The sequence below is a fragment of the Bipolaris zeicola genome (assembly GCF_000523435.1).
Source record: "Bipolaris zeicola 26-R-13 unplaced genomic scaffold scaffold_73, whole genome shotgun sequence".
NCBI lineage: Eukaryota > Fungi > Ascomycota > Dothideomycetes > Pleosporales > Pleosporaceae > Bipolaris > Bipolaris zeicola.
The window spans coordinates 68,820-92,242 of record NW_006912122.1 but is presented as its reverse complement, the minus strand read 5'-3'; the positions used below and the strand labels follow the sequence as shown (position 1 = coordinate 92,242).

The window sequence follows — 23,423 nt, the reverse complement described above, 5'->3', positions numbered from 1 at the left end:
CTCGCGCCCGATGCTGCTCTCTGACGCATGATAGCACCCATGCCATGCACAGGCCGAGCGATCGGATGGATGGCGACGACGACGACAACAACAACGCCGACGCCGCTGTCCGGGATACATTGTCAGGACATGTACACTTACTAGTACATACGTACGTACGTATGTTGATACAAATATCCGTATGTACCCTATATACTTAGTATGTCCGCATACAGATAAGTAGTAGTATACATACCACATGCACGACGCTAGGTGCCCACGGGGTCAAGCCAAACTACTCTCTCCCAACCCAGCACGCTGCTGTCCTTTTCTTGAGACGTCATGAGCCGCTGATCGCTGATTGCAGCCCAAGCATGGACTCCAGTTCATTGTGGAAGCAAAATAAAGAAGGCCTTTTCTTTTTTACCTACTATGCACAGCCAGCTGTATTGGGCTTGCGCTAGCCGTGGTCCAGGCTGCTTTCTTTTCACACAAAGCAGGTTCCCCACGGCTTCACACCACTTTCTCAGCCTTCGGAGACATCATTCGGCATGTTTTTATGATGCCCGACGGTCCTTGTGGGCGCCGAGGCTATTCTGAGGCGCGCTAGGGCAACCCCCATCCAATGTATTCGACATGTACATGAGTCGTCCCCAGACCCGCAAATAGCTCCCCGTGGGCCTGAATGACACTTGCCTGCATGCCTCAGCACCAATGGCACCGACACTGACGTGCAAGCCCTCCGCCGTGGCCGGAGTACATTTTCCATGGCCGAGCACCTTCACTAGCGACTTCTCGTACAACGTCGAGACCTTTGTGATGCTCGGCCGTGCTTTCGTACGTAGCACCTGACGGAACGTCCATAGGCCATCTAGAGCGCCAACGGGACCGGTGTAAGTGGCCATCTCCCTAGCGTTTGCAACAGAGCCGCTCCATGGCCTCTCCTTGCCCAACGTTGCCACGTTCTGACGACCCTTTTAGAGTCTCCTCGAAATTGCCAAGGAGTTGCCATTTGATCATGCCAACAGACTCGCCCTCTATCTCCGTGAGCAGAGTATCTAATGCACGCTGAATTCTTTGTGCCGTTTCTTCTTTCCACATCTATTCCCTTGTGTCGGTCGTGACATGGTTTGCGTGCGCCCAAGTAGCCGTTGCCGGCTCAGGAGCCCTGCATCCGCAAGGGCAAGGCTGAGACTGGGCAAGGTGGGACAAGCCTAGTTTTTGTTCGCCATCTCCAAAGTACCATCAGCAAACCCCCCACGTCGCGTACGGCGCCGCTCCAACACATCGTCTTCCACCCGGGCCCACCAGTTCATGCTCGCTTATACAACCAGTGCGAGTCCGCATGTGAGGAAAACACAAGACATTTGCCAACCGTGTCGGTGAGCCGAGCGCGCTCCAATCCCGCGACCATACCTGCGTGCGCCGACGCCCCGGACTCGCGCGCCTTGCTGCCACCCGCACCCTCAAGAAATATATATCTATACTGTTACCAAGCTTTGTTGCTCTGTGTCTCCAGCACGCTTTGTGCGTATATAGCACAAGTCAAGCCATCGCCTTCCGCCCTTTGTACAGGGGGGAAGTAAAGATTTGCCTTCCCAGCCGTTGGTCCAGGTGCCCCAAGCGACCGCGTTTCGTCCTAGTAATCCGCTTTTTGCTCAGCTTCACAGGGAGGAGTTTTGATATTGTCTATTGCGTGCGCGTCGCTCGGGCCATGAGGTGAATGAGTAGTCGTTTCTGTATGCGTGATCAGAGGCATCCAACGTTAGCGTCCCTTCTGTCCAGAACCTCGCGATCCTCTACCTGCCGCCCCCAGCATCCTCCTCCACCCCCACGACGGTCGCCAACATGTCGAGCCACGATTCGGAAAAGGACCACGCTCAATTAGAGCCTGAGCTACGCGAAATGAAGCTGGAAGGCGCGGCCTCGGACGAGGCAGGTGAGGGCCACGGCTCGAGCCAGGTAAAGGTGGAGGACGCAGATTCACTCGACCGCGCGCCCACACCCCTCGCCGTTCCACCCAGGCTCAAGTCGCGATCCAAATCCCGGTCGCCTATGATCAAGCAAGAGTCTGAAGCACCCTCGCCCGGCAGCGCCCACGAAGAAACCCTGGGCGGAGACATCACGTTGAAGATGGAACCTGGCAAAGCACCTAAGCTGTCGCGTACTGCAGCCCAGAAAGTCGTCGCACGGCCGCCTCCCTTGTACCTCGACCTCCCGGACTCGACCGAAGCCGCCAAAGAAACCTTCACAGTACTCACCGAATGCACGTATGCGAACAAGACCATCGGCACAACAGACCCGGCGCTCGAGTGCGATTGCCAAGAGGAATACGACCCTGCGACTAGGAAAAATCATGCCTGTGGCGAAGACTCAGACTGCATCAACCGCGCCACAAAAATGGAATGTGTGGGGGATTGCGGCTGCGGTAGGCGGTGTCAGAACCAACGCTTCCAGCGCAAACAGTACGCCAATGTCGCCGTCATCAAGACGGAGAAAAAAGGGTTTGGACTGCGTGCGAACAAAGACATGGCACCAGGCGAATTTGTCTTTGAGTACATTGGCGAGGTTATTGACGAGCGCACCTTTCGTCGGCGCATGGGCCAGTATGATGAGGAGGGAATCAAGCATTTCTACTTCATGTCTTTGACCAAGGGCGAGTTTGTAGACGCTACCAAGAAGGGCAACCTAGGCCGGTTTTGCAATCACTCATGCAATCCCAACTGCTTCGTCGACAAATGGGTTGTCGGGGATAAGCTACGTATGGGCATCTTCGTCGAGCGACAGGTCAAAGCCGGTGAAGAACTTGTCTTCAACTACAATGTGGACCGATACGGCGCGGACCCGCAACCTTGTTACTGCGGCGAACCCAACTGCAGCGGTTTCATTGGCGGAAAGACGCAGTCTGACAACGCGACAAAGTTGTCCACTGACATGATTCAGGCTCTTGGCATTGATGATGGTGCTGCCTGGGACACAGCGGTTGTTGCCAAGAAACCCCGCAGAAAGAAGGCCAGCGAGGATGACGAGGAATACGTCAATGATCTGCAGCCAAAGGAACTCGACGAGGATGGAGTCAAGAAAATTGTGCCTGCTCTGCGCCAGTGCACCGAGAAATGGATTGCTGTCAAGCTGCTCAGCCGCATGCAAAATAGCAGTGAGAGGGTTGGCCATCGCATTGTGCAGTTTCACGGTTACCAGACATTAAAGAAGACGTTGAAAATATGGAAGGAAGACGCTAATGTAGTGCTGCAAGTTCTCGACATTCTCCAAAGGCTACCGCGGATCACTCGAAACAAGATTCAGGAATCTGGCATTGAAGAAGCGGTCGCTGAACTAAACGGCTACGGCGATGAGCGGGTCGAAACTCTAGCTACAGAACTTCTTAATGCATGGAGCAAGCTGGAGGTTGCGTACAGGATACCTCGCATAAAGAGGGATCCAAATGCCGCCACACCTGTCCGAACCGAAAATCACTTCGAGCGGCGTGAGCGAGGTAGGGAACGATCGAGGTCTAGATCCAAGTCACCGTCTGCAGTCGCGCCGAAAGGCCCATCTGCTACGAACATCCCTTCGGGCCCTCGCGCCTTGAATGCACCCCGCGGTCCGGCCAATTTCTTTCCTGCTGCCCGACCAGCTAATCGGCCTCGACCGCCAAACAGTCTTCCTCCGGGTTGGTTTCAGGCTACTGCAGAGAATGGATTGACATATTTTTACAACTCCTCAGGCGTCACACAATGGCAACGCCCGACTCAGGCTGTCAACGCACCACCTCAGCAGAACAAAGCCAAGTCCGACACACAAATGCTACAAGACATCATATCGCGCATTACCTCAACAGAAACACCCACTGGGAACTCTGCATCCACCACTCCGCAGCCTGTCCCTGATGAACTCAGAGAGCCGGCGCTGCGCGATGAAAAGTGGCGCAGTCTGCCGATAGAGAAGCAAGAAAAAATATACGAGGCGACCGTGAGTACATCGAGTTGATACGCAGTCTGTAACTGACATTTATAGCTCTCACCTCACGTCATGGCTGTAACCTCATCATACCGGAAGAAATTCGAAAAGGAAGAGGTCAAACGACTCAGCAAAGAGGTAGGTACTCTCTTCGATGTCTATGTCGACTTGCTAACCGTATTGGTAGGTGGCAAAGAAGCTCGTGCGCGGCGACTACAAATCTGGGCGTGTCAAGGACCCCACGGCTAAGATCAGCTCGAACCATGAGAAAACAGTGCGGAAATATGTCAAAGAGTTTATGGAAAAGGCCGTCAAGAAGAAGGATGAACGGCAGAAGATCAAGACGCCACAAAATGATACCATCCGTGGCACTTCTGATAGCCTGGCAGCCACGGTTGACGAAGCCTCTCTTTCCGACTCTGCCTCTGAATTGAAGCGCAAGAGAGAAGAGGAGGGTCGATTTGGCTCGCCGAAGAGAACACGGACAAGTTCTGAAACCCCACAACCCGCGCCTCCACCACCTCCACCACCGCTTGAGTCAATCGAAGACGCAGAGTCCAGCCTTACACCTATGGATGAAACCCCCACAACCTCGTTTCCAGGCGCTGCTGATAGCTTGCCTAATGGGGTAAAGACAACTCTCCAACTTGGTGACTACGGTAGTCCGATGCAGCTCGCGACGCCTCCTACAAACGGCTTTGTTGATCAGAAGCAGCCACTTGTAAACGGCAGTAATGGTAAGCACACCCAGTAGCCCGCTTCGGGCAGTCCCTTTCTTTTTCGATTTCTGTGTTACTTGTGCTTTTTTATCTTTTGTAATCAGTTCGAGATCAAAACACACACTGGACCGAAAAGGTTTCGGTTGCATAAGCATATCAAAAGGCGTTGGGATGGTTGAAGAAACCGCAGAGGTGGTTCTGTGGACTTGCTGCGTTTTGGACCGGCTATCGACTGCATGGAAGGCGGAGGGGAACATGGAGTTTTTTTCGTGACGAAAGTCATCAAAAGCTTGCTAACTGTATGGTACTACTTTTCTTCGCGCTCATGGAATCTGGGATGGGCTGGAAACCACCACTCGTGTCACTGGTACTCATGGGTCAAATGAAGTGCGCCAATAGGTTGGGTATATGAAAGCATTTTAATTATCCATTCCAACTGCTACAAGTATGTAGAGGTGATGTTACAATTTTTCGGAAAATCGGTAATCGATAGTGACTTGATGAAGTAAGAAAGTGCCCAGTGGTACGTTTCTTTGTGTCATGGCTACCCTAATAACCATCCTATTACCCCACCATGAACCGACATTTGGCGTGATGACCCTTGGTACATTGCAGCCTATAAACATTTGCTCTTCTTTCTGCACCAGCCCCTTCTGGACTATCGTACCATGCCGAAGCGTGTCGGATGCATACTTAGACTCTTCATTACGGCATCTTGACACATAGGGCGGATGTCCAAGGAATAAAGGACATGCAGAACCGACACACGTGGTTCGCTGACAACAAACTAACTACCCCGCGCCAGTAACTCTCCGTGACACTGCCGTGGCGTACGAGGCGTCTGCGGCGTGTGTCGGATCGGATTGCCAAGTTTATCGTCTGGAAGGGGTTTAGTCGAAGGGTTCACAACGTAGACTAGATCTTAGAGGCTTACTTGGTCGAGCTTATGCGGGGATAGCAACGGGTTAGAGCCGGTTGCCCAAGTAGCTCTATCAGCGGCACCGAGAGATTGTCGGTATAAAAGGCGGTGGCGCTCTTTTCGAGGTATGCTCCTGGGTTTGATTCTAGTATTCTGTTCAGAGAGTTTCAATAGTATTCAATCTCTCTCTCTCTTTCTCTGGATTGTGCCATTGCAAGACACCCCGCCGACACCCATTTGATTGGCGTCGCGTCTCCCCGCACCCCGACTGTGCATCCCCAACATCTTCTTTGAAACCACGTTTGCACGCTGCATACACCGACAGCTGTATACACAATGGCTTATCTTCTTCGTACTGCCGGCCGCTCGCGGGCAATTCTTCCTCGCGTGAATGCTCACACAGCCTCAAGGGTGCCAACGGCGCTCAACAGACGATATGCTACCGCAGCCGCCGCAGTCGCTACGGACAGCGGAGAGCAGTCATTCTTCCCCGATGAGCCCAAGCAGCCAATTGTGAAGACACAGATTCCCGGGCCCAACAGCCAAAAGGCTATTGAGAAGCTCGGCAAGGTGTTTGATATCCGAAGCTTGAACATGATGGCCGACTATTCACGAAGCTACGGCAACTAGTACGTTTCTTATAATCGAACTTGGGGGTAGATAAACTGACTTTTTTTTGAATAGTATTGCCGACCTAGACGGCAATGTACTTCTCGATGTGTATGCCCAGATTGCCTCTATCCCAGTTGGCTACAACAACCCATCTCTTCTTCTCGCAGCCACCTCCCCGGAAATGGCCTCAGCCATCATCAACCGACCCGCTCTCGGAAACTTCCCTCAGCACGACTGGGCCGACATCCTCGAGAGCGGCATCCTCTCCGTAGCACCCAAAGGCCTCAACCAAGTCTTCACCGCACAAGCCGGTTCCGACGCCAACGAGCTTGCCTACAAAGCCGCCTTCATGTGGAAGCGCCAGCAGCAACGCGGCGGTGCAGACGTCGACTTCTCTGCTGAAGATATCGCCTCGTCCATGAACAACAAATCCCCCGGCGCCCCTGACATGTCGATTCTCAGCTTCAAAACCGGGTTCCACGGCCGCCTCTTCGGCAGTCTCTCCACCACGCGCTCAAAGCCCATCCACAAACTCGACATCCCCGCCTTCGACTGGCCCCAAGCCCCCTTCCCGCAGCTCAAGTACCCGCTCTCCGAGCACGAAGCCGAAAATCGACAAGAAGAGCAGCGCTGCCTCGACGAAACCGAGCACCTCCTCACGACCTACCACAACAAGCCCGTGGCCGCCGTCGTCGAGCCCGTGCAATCCGAAGGCGGCGACAACCACGCCACGCCCTTCTTCTTCCAAGGCCTCCGCCAAATCACAAAAAAACACAACGTCCTCCTCATCGTCGACGAAGTCCAAACCGGCGTCGGCGCAACCGGCAAATTCTGGGCCCACGACCACTGGAATCTCGCTTCCCCACCCGACATTGTCACTTTCTCCAAGAAAGCCCAAACCGCAGGGTACTATTTCGGAAACGACGACTTGAGACCTAACAAGCCGTACCGTCAGTTCAATACCTGGATGGGCGACCCCGCCCGCGCTATCTTGTTCCGCGCCATTATCCAGGAAATTCAGCGGCTCGATCTTGTGAGTAGCACGGCTGCTACCGGCGATTACCTTTTCGCTGGCTTGGAGAGGCTGGCGGACAAGTATCCCGCTGAAATTCAGAATCTGCGTGGAAAGGGGCAGGGGACGTTGATTGCGTTTGATAGTGTGCGTAGGGATGAGGTGCTCAAGAAGGCGAAGGCTCAGGGGGTTAATATTGGAGGGTCGGGTGAGAGGGCGGTGAGGTTGCGGCCTATGCTTATTTTCCAGAAGCAGCATGCGGATTTGTTGCTGGAGAGGTTGGAGAATGTGTTTAGGGAGTAGATGTCTGAAGGGGATTTCATAAGCAAGGTGTTTTTGGCGTTTTTTTCTTCGTCTTTGATGTAGGGTATCGGGATTTAAGTTGGCCCTCTTTTTGGTATTGTGCATAAGAAAACCATGTTGGACTATTTGATAGTTATATTGTTCCCATTTCTTTCATGTTGTATCTGGGTTAGCATCTTATCAGAGTACATTGTGAGCGCCAGTTCTTCCTCTCTTTACTGAGCCCACTTTCCCTCTTCCGACACTTGCTCTATCCGAAGCCCCAGATGACACCTTCTCTTCTTTGTTCTAGCGAATAAATCTCCATCTTTGTCTTTCTATGACGAAGAAAGCGAAGAAGATGCTCAGCTCGCTCCTGCCAACCTCCAACAAACATTCACCAATGCCGCAGTAGCACTGATATGGGCAAACGTCCTCGGCAGCGCCACATTACCCACATACGCCGGATAGTGCACCATGAGTTTCGCCATAACATGGAAGCCAAGCAGGTTAACAATCTGAGCATCGTTGGGCGCCATAATCTGAGCTAGAGCTGCAGCAAGAGCGAATGCTATTATCCCACTTGCATCAGCAACTGAACATCAATTCGGCAATCAAATCCACCAGGAATTTGGAAATGAAGACATGGGGTAGAGGAAAAAAAACCTACCGGGAAAGTTCTCCATAAGAGCATAATGCGCACTACGTAGTCTGAGCGGCAGACCCTCGAGCTGATGCACGTACTTTCTCGGATGGTCGTTGTCGAAGCCCTCGCGGCGACCCATGGCTTGGCCTGCGGCGGAGAGGGCACCCGAGGCACCGAAAGTCCAGAAGAGGTAGAGAGTGGCAAGAGCGGGGATGGCGCGACCTGAAGTTATGCCCGTGGTCTTTTTGGGTTGGTTTAGCCTGTGTTGGTTCTGTATGTGGGGTTCGGAAGATGGGGCTTACGTTAATTCCGGGGAGGAGCTTAATGATTGCATGGACGAGAGATTGGCATATACTCTCTGGGGCGGTGAGGTAGGTGCTTTTGCTGGTTGTTAGAATTTGGGAGTTGGAGGTGGGTGGCGTTGCGTGTGCAGTACGTACGTGACTGGAACGAAGGCGATGTACATGGGCGCTGCAGCCATGACCATTGCTCCCGAGGGGTTGACACTGCGATTGTGTGTGTTAGTGGATTTTTGCAACATTTCTATTCGTACTTTGTGTCTCCCGGTTTCGTCCGTCAAATCCGATATGTGAAGAACAGACGAGTAGAAATACTCACATGCCATTGCCGGCGGCCGCTTGCTTTGCCTGCTCTTGCTTGTCTGCCATATTTGTCTCTTCTTGTGTTCGCGTCGATCTACAGTCTAGTTGGCGAAGACAGGTCTAGACGTGTGTGTGTGTGTGTGAAAAAGAAAAGAAGAAGCTAATCAAGTCCCGAGGGGTGGAAGTGATGTGCCCATCTACCGAAAAGGGCAAGCACTACCGTGGTGAATCGGGTATTAGGTAGGAGGAAGTGAGCACGAGGCCTACTATATACAAAGAAGACCATGGCCCCATTGCTCACTGGCACTTGCGTGGCCGATTATCGATGACGTGTGGGCCATTCGCATCCCACCTTTGCGGCGTATATAGAGGCCGAGGGGATGGGTGGTGTGTGTGTCAAGCGTCGGGACTATACCCTTGGCAGGTTCATTGGCCGGGGGTGGGGTCGCTGCCGCTGGCTTTAGATGAGGCAGCGTGGCTGGGGTCTGGACTAGGCCCTGTGCCTATCTGCGGGGTTCTATCGTATCCGAAGACGTACGAAAAGAGCATGCTGGGTGTAGAGTATTTGGAAGCGCTAAATAATTACGTTTGTAGCTGTCCTGTTTCGCACATGTGGCAGCCTTGGCCTTCATTTCCTCCATATCGAGGCGTTTTAATGCAGATTGACCATGTGCGGATGGCTGCAGATCCCACCTGCACTCATCAACTGGGCGCGCTACCACAATGGTCTAGCCCCGCTTGTTAGCCTTGTCCTTTCATGGATCAGCAGCAGATAAGGTGTTAATAGCGAGCAAACAGAAGAGTCCTGTAGCATGACATATGAGGCTAGTCAAGTCGGAGCTGGACATGGCATTGTTTGAAGATCATATTTCAAGCCTCTGACCAAACCAGATAGCAATCGCTAAACTGTATATTTTAGGCCCCCGTCGATCCACCCATTTCCCTTCTTCCTCGCGACAAACAACCGATGGAGAAAGCTAATTTTCTTCCCAAGTCAGGTTAAAACGTCCGGGCGCATTCTCGTACTCATTCAAGCATGTAATGACCTCGTCGGCTGTGAGAGCCTCCGACAAGATTCCAGCGTTGGTAGGCGCAATGAAGCCGCTCTTGACGGCATTCTTGACCCACTCAATCAGTCCACTCCAGTATCCATCGATGTTGAAGACAATGACTGGCATGCTGTGAATGCCCAATTGGTTCCACGTTGTAATCTCCATGAGCTCTTCAAACGTTCCGTAGCCGCCTGATAGAGCCACGAAGCCGCCACCAGGGCCTCCCTTGATGACTTCCTGAGCCATCATCTGCTTTCGTGTATGCATGTCCTTGACAACCGTTGTGCGTCCATAGATTGATTCATCGATAGTGTGCTTGTCGGGATCGGCAGGGTCATGGTTCTGCTCGAGGCGGGTGAGAGCAGCGGGAATGATGCCGTGGACGCTGTCAGGGCCTGAGAGCGAGACAAGAGTACGTGCTACTTCTCCCATGAGGCCCACAGTGCCACCGCCATAGACGAGCTTGGTGTTTGCCTTGTGTAGGGCATGTGCAAGAGCGCGGGCAGCTTCCATGTGCACAGGTGATGTGCCGCTCGAGGCGCCGCAACTATGGCAATTAGCGTGTGATTGGAGAGAGAGAAAAGGCCAATTTGCACATACAAGACGCAGACGACGGGCTGCTTGGGGGTGTCATTGGTAGTTGCCATGTTGTGCAGATGATGTTCGTATGTGTTCGGAACAGGCTCGGAACGAAATGTGCCAGAGAAAATGGATGACGGTATAGTTACACAAGGTTCAAGCCGGCGGTGCTAGCAAGTGGGTGTACTTTGGTGTTGTCAAGTCCAAGGGAGAGAAGAAAAGGTAGGCAAAGGACCATGTTGTCGACTCATACACACATACATATCCGCACATATAATAGGCAGCAGACGCAGGGCCTGGTGGGCCTGTAGCATGCAAAAGACGTGCAGTTCGGTCAGCCGCATTGCGTCACCCCAGCCCAGCCTATGCCGGCATGCCGCCCGCCCATGTGGCTAGACCCTGACACTACCAGCCCGTCTTGGCCCGCCCCAACTTCTCCGCCCGCTCTGCCAGGCCATCTGTTCTCCCATCGCGACTCCACGTTTCTTCTTCTAGGTTTCCTGGACACCAATCTGCTCAAGCCGGAATTCCAATTCCGCACGCTGCTATCATGCCAGAGGCACAAGCAGCCGCCCAGGCGCCCGAGCAGGGCAAGAGCGCAAGTTGCCCCAACGCCCCTCTGTGCTGCAATGTATACTAACATAGCCCGCAGCTGCTCACGTCCATTGCCCAGAGCGTGGGCATCTTCATGCTTATCCAAGGTGGAATGAAGTACATCATGCCACAGGCCCAAAAGACTGCGCCCTCCGCCGCCGACCCGTCCCAACCCGGAGCAGTCGTCCAACCATCTGGCAATGTTGTGATACCCGCTTGGGAGCAGCGTCCACAATCCCTTGCGCCAGGCGTTCAATGGAGCCATATACCCTATGCCGTCGCACCCATGTGGCCTGTCGGTACTGAGATGGACATTGCCATGTACATCTCAGCCTCCGTCGCTATGCCGCCGCTCAAATCCATGCCCAAAGAGTCGCTCTTGATTCACGAGACGAACTTCAAGTATGGAGATTACAGCGAGAATAGAGAAATAGACCTCGAGTTCAAGGTACCCAAGGAGGTACAGCGCAACGCGACGCTTCTTGCTCACTTCTACGTGGCGCAGAGCGGCAGTGTGCTTGATCCCACGCAACCGGGCTACGATACCGCAAAGGCTTACCACTTCATTCGACCCTTGTCGCAGTACCAGCCCAAGAAGAAGATTGCAAAGACGAGGAACTTGCTAAGCGACATGCCTGAGAAAAGCGAGGTTGAGACGGAAGAGGAGAAGAACGCGCCCAAGATTGTAGCTAACTATTACCACCCCAACTTCACCGTGTCCCTCATCCCCGACTCAGGCACTGTGCAGTTCGCTAGCATGCATCCTGGCCCCCGAAAGTACATTACGCTTGAAGCGACTGGCGCGCGAGATGAGACGGGTCAGCACGGCTGGTACTACCCCATTGTCTTTACAAACACGTTTTGGCAGCTCAAAAAGGATATGATTGAGGTCAACGAAACCGTCACTACCCTTCCACTTCATGTAAAGCTCAACAACTACGCTCACTGGAAGTTTAACATCTTCGCCGCCGTCGATGAAAACCTCAACGCCAATGCCCGAGCTGCGGCCGCCGGTCAGTCTACACCTGGAGGTGGCGACGGCTCCGAGATGGAAATGTTCAAGGAGATCATCATCGACAGCAACTCGTACCTTCTTGCTGTCACCGCCGTCGTCTCAGTCCTCCACATGATCTTCGAGATGCTCGCCTTCAAGAACGACGTGCAGCATTGGCGCAAGAAAAAGGACAACGTCGGCACCTCTGTCCGCACCATCCTCGCCAACGTCGTCATGCAAGCCATCATCTTCCTCTACCTCATCGACAACAACGAAAACACGTCGTACATGATCCTCTTCGGCCAAGGCATGGGCATGGCCATCGAAGCCTGGAAAATCACCAAATCTGTAAACGTCCGCGTCCGCCCTACCGCCCCGGGTTCCCTCCTCCCTTACACCGTCGTCTTCGAAGACAAGCATGTGCTCTCTGAAACGGAAAAGAAGACGGAGGAATACGACGCCATTGCCTTTAAATACCTCTACATGGTCGCCATCCCGCTCCTCGTCGCCTACGCAATCTACTCTCTCATGTACGAAACCCACAAGTCATGGTACTCGTTCATCATCACCACGCTCGTCGGCTCCGTCTACGCATACGGCTTCCTCATGATGGTCCCCGCCCTCTACATCAACTACAGACTCCAGTCCGTAGCCCACATGCCCGGCCGCGCAATGACATACAAGTTCCTCAACACCTTCATCGACGACTTGTTCGCCTTTACCATCAAAATGCCCACCCTACATCGCCTTGCCACCCTCCGTGACGACGTCATTTTCTTCGTCTACCTCTTTCAAACATGGAAGTACAAGGTTGATTATAACCGTGTTAATGAGTTTGGCCAGGGCGGCGATGACGAGGAGGTCGAGGAGAAAGATGCAAATAAGCCGCTGGCTGCGCATCCCGATGGCGATAAGTCGCTCAAGGTGCCCGATGCACAAAAGGTCCAAGAGGTGGCCAAGGAGAAGGAGCAGGCGGCTGCTGCTACGGGCAGTGAGAAGAAGGGTAAAGCGACAAAGAGGAAGTAAAGAGGACTAGAAAAAGGCTGTTCTTCTACCCTCTTTTTTTTCGTTGCTCAGGGAGGAATTTCACGGGAGGAAAAAAACTTTTTTGTTGTCGTCATGTAGTATTCCCTTTGAAGACTCCAAATGTAATAAATGGCGATGCCTGTTGTTTTTCCTCGATTGCACACACATACACACACAAATATATAATTGCACATGACATTATCAATTAGCAATACTATACACAAGAGTCCATTGCTTTCTTCAAATATACATGAAGCAAAAAAAGTTGATGTTGTTTACACAGTAAACAAAAGAGTTTTGCAAAGAGCTGCCACAACGCCTTGCAATGCTTTGAACATATGCTGAAAGCGAAAAAAGAGATTTTTTTCCCACCCTCCCTCTCTGTCCCCACCCCTAGAGACTTGAAACGTATCAAAGTCAAGAAAAGAGCCGCCCCTTCAAAGGAAATCCCCGTATATGCATGTCGGGAATTAAAAACTGTGGCAATGTCATGAAAAGCCGGGGAGCTGGAAACCAAACCCAGGTACGGCCGGCGGAACTGCAACACCCTGATCAGCTCTGGGCGACACATGGCGGGGATCATTAGCGTTTCCTCGGTCGTGCTTGCGGAACTTGTGTTGGGCAGCGTTCTCAGGCCCGGGGCGTGCACCGCCAAAGTTGTTGGGTGCTGCATCGGCGCGCTCGTTCAAGTTCTCACGTCCATTAGAGTTGCTACGTCCAGCATGGTCTCCACGGGCACCGTAGCCCCCACGCCCGCCGCGAGGAGCATCGGTCGGCACACGTCGGCTGATGGCTGTGATTTTGTTAGCGGTAAAAACCCCCATGCGGCGAAAAGACAGGCATACCCTTGGAAGAAACACCGGCCCCAATCTCGATATCCGGCTCTTCAATAACCATGCCACCTTCGAGAGCACGACCGCCAGTTCCGCCATACTCAGCGGTCAATGCCCATTTACGATCAGCCTCGGTAAGCCGAGAAATGGGAATCACACTGATGCCCGTCTGGTAGTCACTGCAATCACGAGGACCAAATCCGACACCCCATCGCGTCTGCACCCATTAGTCATGTACATGATTACAAAGAATACGCATCCTTACCTGGCGCGCTTTAGACTGTGCAACAGGATCATTCAAGCTGTCCATGCCCTGCTTGGCAGCAAGAGCATCGGGGCGGGTCAACATCTTGACAAAGGCATGTCGCTTATCTTGGTTAACAATGCACGTTTGGACCCTACCAAAGCGAGAAAAGATGCTCCGAATCTCACTCTCTGTTCCGCCAGCACCGCCTACAAACAATGTACGACTAAGCACTCTGATATTATCGCGTGGAAGGGTCTCATCCCAATCAATATACTTGGACTGGCCATATGCTGTTGCCCTAGGCGGGCTTGGCTGTCGTCGCGGTGGCGAGCGTTGCCGATATTCACTACGATCATTACGTCCTCCTTTTTGTTTGCCGCGGCTACGGCCGCGCTCACCTCGCTCAAAGCGTTGCGAATTGCCTTCAGGGCCTGCATTTGGGTCGTAAACACCATATGTTGGGCTCTCCCGACGATTGGGGTTGGGAGGAGACCTATCCCCAGGCGATCGTCGATGTTGAAAGCCCGGCGATCGGCTACGGTCTCGCATTTTACTGTCTGTCTGATCATACCGATCTGTTTGGTTACCGTTGATTACAATTGACTGCCCTTGTGGGGGTGTCTGTGTAGCCACTGGAGGTTGTAAGGGCAACATGGACAGTCCACCACTCTGAGCTGTGGCTAATGCGTTCAAAACCTGTATTGCCTGATCGGGTTGGATTGAACCAGCACTCATGGCCTGTAGAATCTGTCCTGCGAGTTCATTCATTCCAGCGGGTGGGACAGGCAAACCGGGCTGTCCTGTTGTTACAGCAGGCGGCGGAGGCACAAAACCAGGAGGTGGAGGTAGCAATACGTTTTGTTGGAAAGGAAACGCATGAGGTGCTGCAGGTGGAGCATTAGTAGGTATATTCTGGTGGCTAATGCCGGCGAGGGCAGCAAACAGAGCATTAGTGTCTTGTGATGGTTGCGCCGGAGGTGGCGGGGCAAGTGGCTGTGGGTTAGCAGTCTGTCCGTTGAAGGTTGGGGCTATGCCATTGCTCTTGGGTGGCTCTACAGGTAATGGAACGTCTGAGTTACCGTGCGTTAGCTGGAGAAAAGGCAACGCGTAGGCCTCTACCTACTATTGTGACCGCCATTCAGTTGCTGTTTGAAGGAGGCTAGCATGTCGTGTGGAAACGTCTGGCCACGCTCCCAGATGTCTATAAGCTTGGAAATCTTCTCCTTTTGAGTGTCTGGTGCAGACTGGATGAGATTCATCATCATGGCGGGTAGCACATCTCGCATCATCTGCACTCCTGAAGCATATGTTCCTGGTACGGCATTCTTGGACACGGTCTGGCCGGCCTGCTTAGCCCTCTCCACCCACTGGCGGGCAACTGCATCTACGACGTATAGCACTCCTAGCTTATGTGTGACGGCGCTGTTCTGAAGCTGCTGAGCGATCTTCTGGACGATGACGGGGTGGGACTACATGTGAGTTCAAGTCCTTAGTATGATGACCAAAGCGCGCAGAGGTTATGGACAAGGTCCTTGCGACTGGCATACCTGAATGTTGTCAACGCACAGTTGCGTGATGGCTTTGATCTTGGTGGGTGTGACTCCAGGCGGCTTGAGGGCCTGGAGGGATTGCAATTGTGTGCCTAGTTCGTCCATGGCTGCCACGACTATGTTCAATGTGCCAGATCAGAGATGTGAAGCGAAAGGAAAAGACGGCCCTTGGCAATGCACCACGGGGGCCAAAGCGTGTGGTGAGAGAACCGAGAATGCAAACACGCAGCAGACTTTACTTGAAACCCACAAGAGGCGAGCCGAAGCAAGAAGATCTAGGCAGTAGTAGAGTACTGTACGAAGACTGTAGGCGAAAGGAGCGCTGAGCTGTCCCCTGACGCGGGCGAGGCGAGCTGCTGGCCCAGTCAACCAAGGACGCGAGCGCGCAGTTGGAAAATTGGCTGCGCAAGCGATGTCACCACGAAGCGCGATAGTCGCAGCAAGCCAGAGAGTCAATGGAAGCAGTGTGAATGGGCCGCGAGAGATGGTGGTGGTCTACGTCAAGGGCGCAGTTGCAGAGGTGAGCAGAACGTCAGAAGGCGAGACGAGTCGGCAAGTTTGCCAGAGCCACGCTAGCGGGGCACGTGACATGACCTCGGCCAAGCAAATGCACGTCTTCACGAGCCCTGCAGCGCGAGATGCAAACAGGATGCAAGCAGGACGCACGCCTGCCTCGGGCCTTGGGCCTTGGGACATTTTGTACGAGTTGCCTCTTTGGCGCTGCAGTAAGTAAGCAGTCCTCAACGCCGGCCTTTTGCCCGGCCCAAGCATTGGAGGGCTCTGCCGACGCCATTTTCTTATTCCGGGCCTAGCCCTCGATACTTTGTACCTACATACTTACTAGCTAGGTACCTGTCCTTACACGGGGCTCGCGGCCACAGTAGCCCACTCCCATGCTGCTGTCCACCGCCAAGGCAACAAAACCAAGTGGCTCTTATGTAACACAGGCCGCCTGCGCAAGCCCGACAAAAGAATTGGCTGCGCTAAAGTGCGTGTTCCTGACATGGAGTAATTGTTGAACACCGGAAAAGAGGGACCTCCGAACGATGCCCGCGCGGGTGGTAGTTGTTTGGCCATGGCGGCATGGGTGTGCAGCCATGACGAGACCGTGCTGAGCTCCACCAGTATTTTCTTGCATCGTTCCGACGCAACCTTTTTAACTCCCTCCCGCCCATCCGACTTCTCATCATCCTTCACATTTCATCACAATGGCATCTGCTCTGCGATTGTCAAGCGCTTTCCGCGCCGCCACCCCCCTGCGGACCACAGCCTTCAATGGCCTCCGCTTCTACTCCAGCAAGACTACGGTAGGCCCTCTACAGCCATCCTGAAGCCAATGCATCCGCTTACCCATCCAATTGCAGTCGCTGAAGGAGACCTTCGCCAACAAGCTGCCTGGCGAGATCGAGAAGATCAAGAAGCTCCGCAAGTGCGTTTTTGTCAAAGCCCGTATCCACCCCACTACCAGACTGACATCATAACCCAGAGAGCACGGCAACAAGGTCATCGGCGAGGTCACCCTTGACCAGGTCTACGGCGGTGCCCGTGGCATCAAGTCCCTCGTCTGGGAGGGTTCCGTCCTCGACTCCGAGGAGGGTATCCGTTTCCGTGGCAAGACTGTACGTGGTGACATTTTCATCCCGGCGCACACAGATCCACCGCTAACACGCAACAGATCCCCGAATGCCAGGAACTCCTCCCCAAGGCCCCTGGTGGCCAGGAGCCTCTCCCCGAAGGTCTCTTCTGGCTTCTTCTGACCGGTGAGGTCCCCTCTGAGCAGCAGGTCCGCGACCTCTCTGCTGAGTGGGCTGCCCGCTCCGATGTCCCCAAGTTCGTTGAGGAGCTCATTGACCGCTGCCCAAGCGACCTCCACCCCATGGCCCAGTTCTCCCTCGCCGTCACTGCTCTCGAGCACGAGTCCAACTTCGCAAAGGCCTACGCCAAGGGCATGCACAAGTCGCAATACTGGGAGCACACCTTCGAGGACTCCATGGACCTCATTGCCAAGCTCCCCACCATCGCCGCAAAGATCTACCGTAACATCTACAAGGACGGCAAGGTCGCTCCCATCCAGAAGGACAAGGACTACTCGTTCAACCTGGCCCACCAGCTTGGTTTCTCCGAGAACAAGGACTTTGTTGAGCTGATGCGTCTGTACCTCACCATCCACACTGACCACGAGGGTGGTAACGTCAGCGCCCACACCACCCACTTGGTCGGATCCGCTCTCAGCTCCCCCTACCTTTCTTTGGCCGCTGGTCTGAACGGTCTTGCTGGTCCTCTTCACGGACTGGCTAACCAGGAAGTCCTTGTCTGGCTCCAGAAGATGAAGAAGGCTATTGGCAACGACCTCAGCGACCAGGCCATCAAGGACTACCTCTGGTCTACCCTCAAGGCTGGCCAGGTCGTTCCCGGTTACGGCCACGCTGTTCTCCGCAAGACTGACCCCCGCTACGTCTCCCAGCGCGAGTTCGCCCAGAAGCACCTGCCCGACGACCCCATGTTCAAGCTCGTCAGCCAGGTCTACAAGATCGCCCCCGGCGTCCTCACCGAGCACGGCAAGACCAAGAACCCATACCCCAACGTCGACGCCCACTCTGGTGTCCTCCTCCAGTACTACGGCCTTACCGAGCAGAACTACTACACCGTCCTCTTCGGTGTCTCCCGTGCTCTCGGAGTCCTTCCTCAGCTCATCATTGACCGTGCTGTCGGCGCCCCCATTGAGAGGCCCAAGTCCTTCAGCACTGAGGCTTATGCTAAGCTGGTTGGTGCTCAGCTGTAAGCACGTTATCACGTCGGGTTTTAGTGTCTTGAAAATATGGAGGAGTTTACTTGAGATTCAGAGATACCTAGTCCCTTGTAAATTATGAAATGTAAAGATATGAAAGGAAGCGCCATGGCTCCATCGCAACTCACACATTTTCCAATTGAGCGACGTACTGTAATACTACGCCTTGATGATGAAGATATATTAATCCCCGTAGCTTCCTATTTCCTACGAGCACATTGACTGTAACGGGGGATAGGCCGCGGAGGTAGTCCCAAAGCACCGAAAGCACTAAACCCACCCAATGGGAACAGAGCAAAAAGCAACCTAAGAAGAAAACTAACCGGAACACCGGGGTACACCCGCGGCCCTGGAGTTTCTCCCTGAGCGATGGGGAACCGATACGGACTGTTGGGCTGGGCCAGCCACCTACGGAATCCGAGAGCCGATGGCGACATGTTGCACCGTGTCGAGGTACAATGGTGCCAATTGTTTGCAGCAAAGTGGAAAGGAGAATTTAAATTCAGGGGATCAACCTGGCGCAGTGTGTGCTCGACGCCGCAAAAGTAAATCCACCCCTCTCTCGGGAAGGCGGGCGCGGAAAGGGTCAAAGTCGGGTGGGATCGCTCGTGCGCCAAGAACCCGATAGCTTCAGGAACACCCCCAGTTATAGCGCCGGTCGGCGGTCAACAAGCAACACAGACCACCTTGCAGAGTTCATATCGTCTTTTTTCATGCTGCACCTTCTTCTCATTTTCTGCACACTTGATATCACTCATATTTGCGACGGAGCACCCTTTTGCCTTGGTCAGGCCCCATATCTTCGACAACAAACCCCCAGAGAATGAGTTCCAAGCCTATCACCGGCACGCCTGGCGTTGCCAGCGCTGCGCCAAAACTCGAGAAGAAGCCGGTCAAGTTTAGCAATTTGTTGCGTGAGTTGTCCAGGGCGCATTGGTGTCCGGAAATGTATGCTGATCGTAGCCGACAGTCGGTGCTGGTCTCAACATGTTCGAGTGAGTACACAGCCCACCTTGATGCCACACTTCGCGGAATCTATACTGACAGGACCGCAGAGTAACAACTCTGGGACAGGTACCCAACCCCCGATCGTATCTCGAAACAGGACTACGCTGACAATTGAGGATAGCCGTTGGAGGTCGTCAAAACCACCATGGCTGCCAACCGGTCTGAAGGTTTCTCGGGTGCCATTCGCCGCATCTGGGCCCGTGGAGGTGTTCTTGGCTGTTAGTCTTCATACCACGATTGGCCTCGTTCACTGTCTGACAAGCATGCTTTCTAGTCTACCAGGGTCTCATTCCGTGGGCCTGGATCGAAGCCTCCACCAAGGGAGCCGTCCTCCTGTTCGTTGCCTCGGAAGCCGAATACTACGCCAAGTCGTTTGGTGCGCCCGACTTTGTCGCCGGTATCTCTGGTGGAATGACGGGTGGTCTTGCGCAGGCCTATGCCACTATGGGCTTCTGCACTTGCATGAAAACAGTCGAGATCACAAAGCACAAGGTCGCCGCCACTGGCGCAAAGCCCCCGGGTACTTTAGAAACCTTCATGCAGATCTGGCGCACCGAGGGTATTCGCGGTATCAACCGTGGTGTCAATGCTGTTGCAGTGCGCCAGGTAACTAACTGGGGTTCCCGCTTCGGTCTGTCCCGTGTCGCCGAGACTGGTATCCGAAAGGTTACCCACAAGGAGCATGGCGAGAAGCTGAGCGTAATTGAGAAAATCACCGCCTCGGCTCTCGGTGGTGGTTTGAGCGCGTGGAACCAGCCCATTGAGGTTATCCGCGTGGAGCTTCAGTCCAAGACTGTTGACCCCAACCGGCCCAAGAACCTGAACGTTGCCTCGGCGTTCAAGTACATCTACTCGAACAATGGTATCAAGGGTCTTTACCGTGGTGTTACTCCCCGAATCGGACTTGGCGTTTGGCAGACGGTTTGCATGGTTGCTTTGGGTGATGTGTATGTTCTATCCCTTATCCTAATGGCGCATATTTACTAACATTATTGTAGCGCAAAGGAGGCTGTTGAGAAACTCACTGGCGACAAGGTTACCGCTAAGCATTAGACGGCGTTTGGGTAATTGATCTGGCGGGCGGTACGATTAGTCTAGAATTTATGCAAATGTCTCGAGGGTGATCTCGGACACTTGAACTTTTGATATCACACGACAGGGCACCATTAACGGTCTACATTGCTATGGAATCATTAGCACAATAATAGCATAATGTCTGTGAGGGCAAGAACTTTGTGTCCCTAGAGTGTTGTTGATTTCTTGTTTTTTTGCATTCACACATGGAGAGTGTTTTGGTTATCAATACACCAGTTAGTTTGGTTGACCATTCTGAATTGAGTTTGTGGGGTAGTAAGTTTGATGCACCGACAACGCGCGGGGTCCAATCAGGAAACGGCGCTCGGCGCTAGTTCACGTCACAGAAGCAAACGGCCAAACTGGTTCAACTCACCTCCAGCAACACACTTTAGGCTAGGACTTTCAGTTCAAGTAAGAATGCAGCATATATCATGAGGAAACACGTCGCTTGTATACCAGCAGGGGAGCATCGTGGAAGCGGTCGGGTGAGTATGAGCTTCTCTCGTCATCTTGCTGCAGCCGTCCGTCACCTACAAAACGCCCTGAATCCATGAAACCAACGAAACCCAGCAGACTTTGAGTGTCTATTTTCATATGCCTCTATTTATTTCTATAGCAAATGCGTTGACCTATTAATCAGAATTATCAATATGCTGACCTGGAATAGTTCGAACTTGACACCCCATCGCCATTCTTGTGTGCATGGCGTTGCGACTTGACCGCGTTCTCGCAGCGACACAACCTGTATTTTCTTGCCGCCACAGATACTTTACACGTTTATCAACCAGGTTTTCCGGATCAAAGCTTGACTAAGGAGCCCGGCCTTGTCCTTCATCCACCCAAGACTGGTCATCGAGGGCAAGGTATCGATCCTTGGGAGCCTCATTCCATCAACCGCGTTCTTGTTGAATACCTTGGTAACGAAGAAGTTCTTCTTATCACCTGCGATGATGGCGATGTAATTGGCTACCGCACCGAGGTAATCTACCGAGCTTTGCAACGACGAACCGACCAAGGTGAGTCTGCTAGCGAGGATGGCGTTCACATCTTCTTCCATCGAAACGTTGGCGCTAGCGCATGGGGCTTAGCTGTGCATCGAGAGGCTCGGATCATTGCCATTAGCGCGAATACTTATAAGATCACTATCGTCGCGTACGCGCTCGTAGATCAAGCTGAAGAACCAGCGAACTCAGAGAACTCAGATAACGACACCTCTGAGTCCTCGAAGTCTGCCTCGCGGTCTCCTTTCTGTAGACAAAACGAGACCATCTTTCATCTTTCCACCACAAACAACCTACCGTCATTGTCATTTTACGGCAGTTCTGGACGTTGGCTTTTGAGTAGCTGCATCGATGGCAAGACAATACTATGGGATCTTCATACCAGGAAGGAAGCAGCTAATTACCAGATGGGATGGTGCAGAAGTGCGGAGAACCTGGACTCCACTCCTCGCTATGAATCACGAGGGTTTATGTGCAATTGCCCGGCTGCTTCAAGCGTGTTGCACGGAGCTTGGGGCACAATAGCACTGGATACGACATCAGCATACTACTTACCCCCCGCAGAAGAAGACGAGTTGAAAATCAAGAATGAGCCAAAAAGCTTTCGGGATGCGACGGCTCAAAAGAAGAAATTTACGGTTGCATCTCTTAACGCATGCATCCCGCCGTATATGGAGCCGAGTGGAAGCGAGGATGAACAGAGTGATCTAGACGACGAGGATACAGATTCTATGGAAGGTCAGACACAAGGAGTCCAGCCACTTGGTTACGTTCAAGGAAGTCTGGCACCGGCTCAAGTGGTAAGTGGTGACTGCTATAGTCTCCTCGAGACGGCGAATACCCGCATCGACCGGCTTCTCCTTACAGATATAATGGATGCTGATACTTCACAGCAAGCTATCCAGACCATGATACAGGCACACCAAAACCCGCAGGATGCACCAGACTTGATATTCAACATGATTGCTCCTGCCAGAACACTATTTAGTTACGAGCCAGCCTTGAAACCTTACTGCGCAATAGAGTGTTCTGAAAGTGCCAAGTATCTCGTACGCATTGCCCTTGTGTTTTACTATTAAGGACTTGAATCTGAAATGTCGCAGGCCGAAGGAGAAGATCTCGATAAACCTTTTCTGATTCTTACGAAAGAAGAGATCTTTCTCGTCCAGCGCCCCTTTGTAACAGATACAAAGGATATAATCAGTCAGGTTACATCAATGCAGCGCCCGTTGCATCCCGGCGAGCGGATCCCATCGCTCGCATCGCAAGACCGACACTGCTACTTCTCTCAAATCCCCGAGCTAGGCGTCTTCATTGTCGCATCACCAATTGGCCGTGCAGCAATATTCTCACTCTACAGGACCATGGACGAAGACAGTGCGCATCGACGATACGGCTTCAAGCTTGAATACCTGCTGCCTTTTAAACAGGAGAATGAGAATCAGATTGCGGGTGCGCCGATTGGACGCATGATTGGTGTGGCGGTTTCTCCGGTCCAGGGCATGTTTGATGGTCAGGGAGATGCAGATGGCACTACCGATCAAGAGCAAGGCGTGCATCAGCCGAGACGATGGCGCATTCTCATGTATTACATGGATCATACGGTGTTGAGCTTTGAGTTGTCGAAGCCGAGGGGGAGCGAGTCGCCTGATTTGGAGGAGTTGGTTGTGTAGGGTTGTTTTCCCCTTTTTCCTTTCACGTGTAGTATTTATTCATGGGATCACTCGGGCAGACTGGGAGTCTTTGAATTCAGGGTGTCAATCGGGAACTTTAGTCTCTTTTAAACTAATGGTTTGCAGTTATAAAATGTAACGGTATCATCGAAATGAGATGTCTAATAAGAACCAAGGATGTGTCCTATAATCCCCTCTAATATCCGGCATCCAAGCTTTTATACTTGAATGCGAATGTTAATCAGTGTTAGAAAATGTACAATTCGGTTC

General features: G+C 52.9%; 8 protein-coding genes across 8 annotated transcripts; 5 read left to right on the top strand and 3 right to left on the bottom strand.

Moving 5' to 3' along the window:
- Positions 1-1,827: 1,827 nt before the first annotated feature.
- COCCADRAFT_95981 (uncharacterized protein) lies at positions 1,828-4,693 on the top strand (the record flags this gene model as incomplete). Its single annotated transcript, XM_007714070.1, has 3 exons — positions 1,828-3,951; positions 3,997-4,077; positions 4,127-4,693. The coding sequence occupies 3 exons, from the start codon at positions 1,828-1,830 to the stop codon at positions 4,691-4,693; spliced, it is 2,772 nt and encodes a 923-aa protein (XP_007712260.1).
- A 1,220-nt stretch (positions 4,694-5,913) lies between these two features.
- Positions 5,914-7,504, top strand: COCCADRAFT_96017 (uncharacterized protein; the record flags this gene model as incomplete). The annotated part of the gene is made up of 2 exons (XM_007714069.1): positions 5,914-6,206; positions 6,262-7,504. The coding sequence occupies 2 exons, from the start codon at positions 5,914-5,916 to the stop codon at positions 7,502-7,504; spliced, it is 1,536 nt and encodes a 511-aa protein (XP_007712259.1).
- Positions 7,505-7,848: 344 nt separating this feature from the next.
- COCCADRAFT_36746 (uncharacterized protein) lies at positions 7,849-8,797 on the bottom strand (the record flags this gene model as incomplete). Its single annotated transcript, XM_007714068.1, has 5 exons — positions 7,849-8,054; positions 8,154-8,370; positions 8,432-8,507; positions 8,570-8,635; positions 8,748-8,797. 5 exons carry the CDS (start codon positions 8,795-8,797, stop codon positions 7,849-7,851), a joined length of 615 nt encoding a protein of 204 aa, XP_007712258.1.
- Positions 8,798-9,708: 911 nt separating this feature from the next.
- Positions 9,709-10,430, bottom strand: COCCADRAFT_26249 (uncharacterized protein; the record flags this gene model as incomplete). The annotated part of the gene is made up of 2 exons (XM_007714045.1): positions 9,709-10,330; positions 10,384-10,430. 2 exons carry the CDS (start codon positions 10,428-10,430, stop codon positions 9,709-9,711), a joined length of 669 nt encoding a protein of 222 aa, XP_007712235.1.
- Positions 10,431-10,912: 482 nt separating this feature from the next.
- COCCADRAFT_96011 (uncharacterized protein) lies at positions 10,913-12,976 on the top strand (the record flags this gene model as incomplete). The annotated part of the gene is made up of 2 exons (XM_007714067.1): positions 10,913-10,983; positions 11,008-12,976. 2 exons carry the CDS (start codon positions 10,913-10,915, stop codon positions 12,974-12,976), a joined length of 2,040 nt encoding a protein of 679 aa, XP_007712257.1.
- A 488-nt stretch (positions 12,977-13,464) lies between these two features.
- Positions 13,465-15,711, bottom strand: COCCADRAFT_26247 (uncharacterized protein; the record flags this gene model as incomplete). Its single annotated transcript, XM_007714044.1, has 5 exons — positions 13,465-13,769; positions 13,822-14,026; positions 14,075-15,126; positions 15,180-15,525; positions 15,604-15,711. 5 exons carry the CDS (start codon positions 15,709-15,711, stop codon positions 13,465-13,467), a joined length of 2,016 nt encoding a protein of 671 aa, XP_007712234.1.
- A 1,103-nt stretch (positions 15,712-16,814) lies between these two features.
- On the top strand, positions 16,815-18,388 carry COCCADRAFT_96072 (uncharacterized protein; the record flags this gene model as incomplete). The annotated part of the gene is made up of 4 exons (XM_007714066.1): positions 16,815-16,913; positions 16,971-17,035; positions 17,093-17,225; positions 17,282-18,388. The coding sequence occupies 4 exons, from the start codon at positions 16,815-16,817 to the stop codon at positions 18,386-18,388; spliced, it is 1,404 nt and encodes a 467-aa protein (XP_007712256.1).
- Positions 18,389-19,217: 829 nt separating this feature from the next.
- Positions 19,218-23,153, top strand: COCCADRAFT_36740 (uncharacterized protein; the record flags this gene model as incomplete). Its single annotated transcript, XM_007714065.1, has 9 exons — positions 19,218-19,308; positions 19,365-19,383; positions 19,450-19,468; positions 19,524-19,620; positions 19,677-20,349; positions 20,401-20,437; positions 21,147-21,641; positions 21,699-22,280; positions 22,584-23,153. 9 exons carry the CDS (start codon positions 19,218-19,220, stop codon positions 23,151-23,153), a joined length of 2,583 nt encoding a protein of 860 aa, XP_007712255.1.
- Between the last annotated feature and the right edge of the window lie 270 nt (positions 23,154-23,423).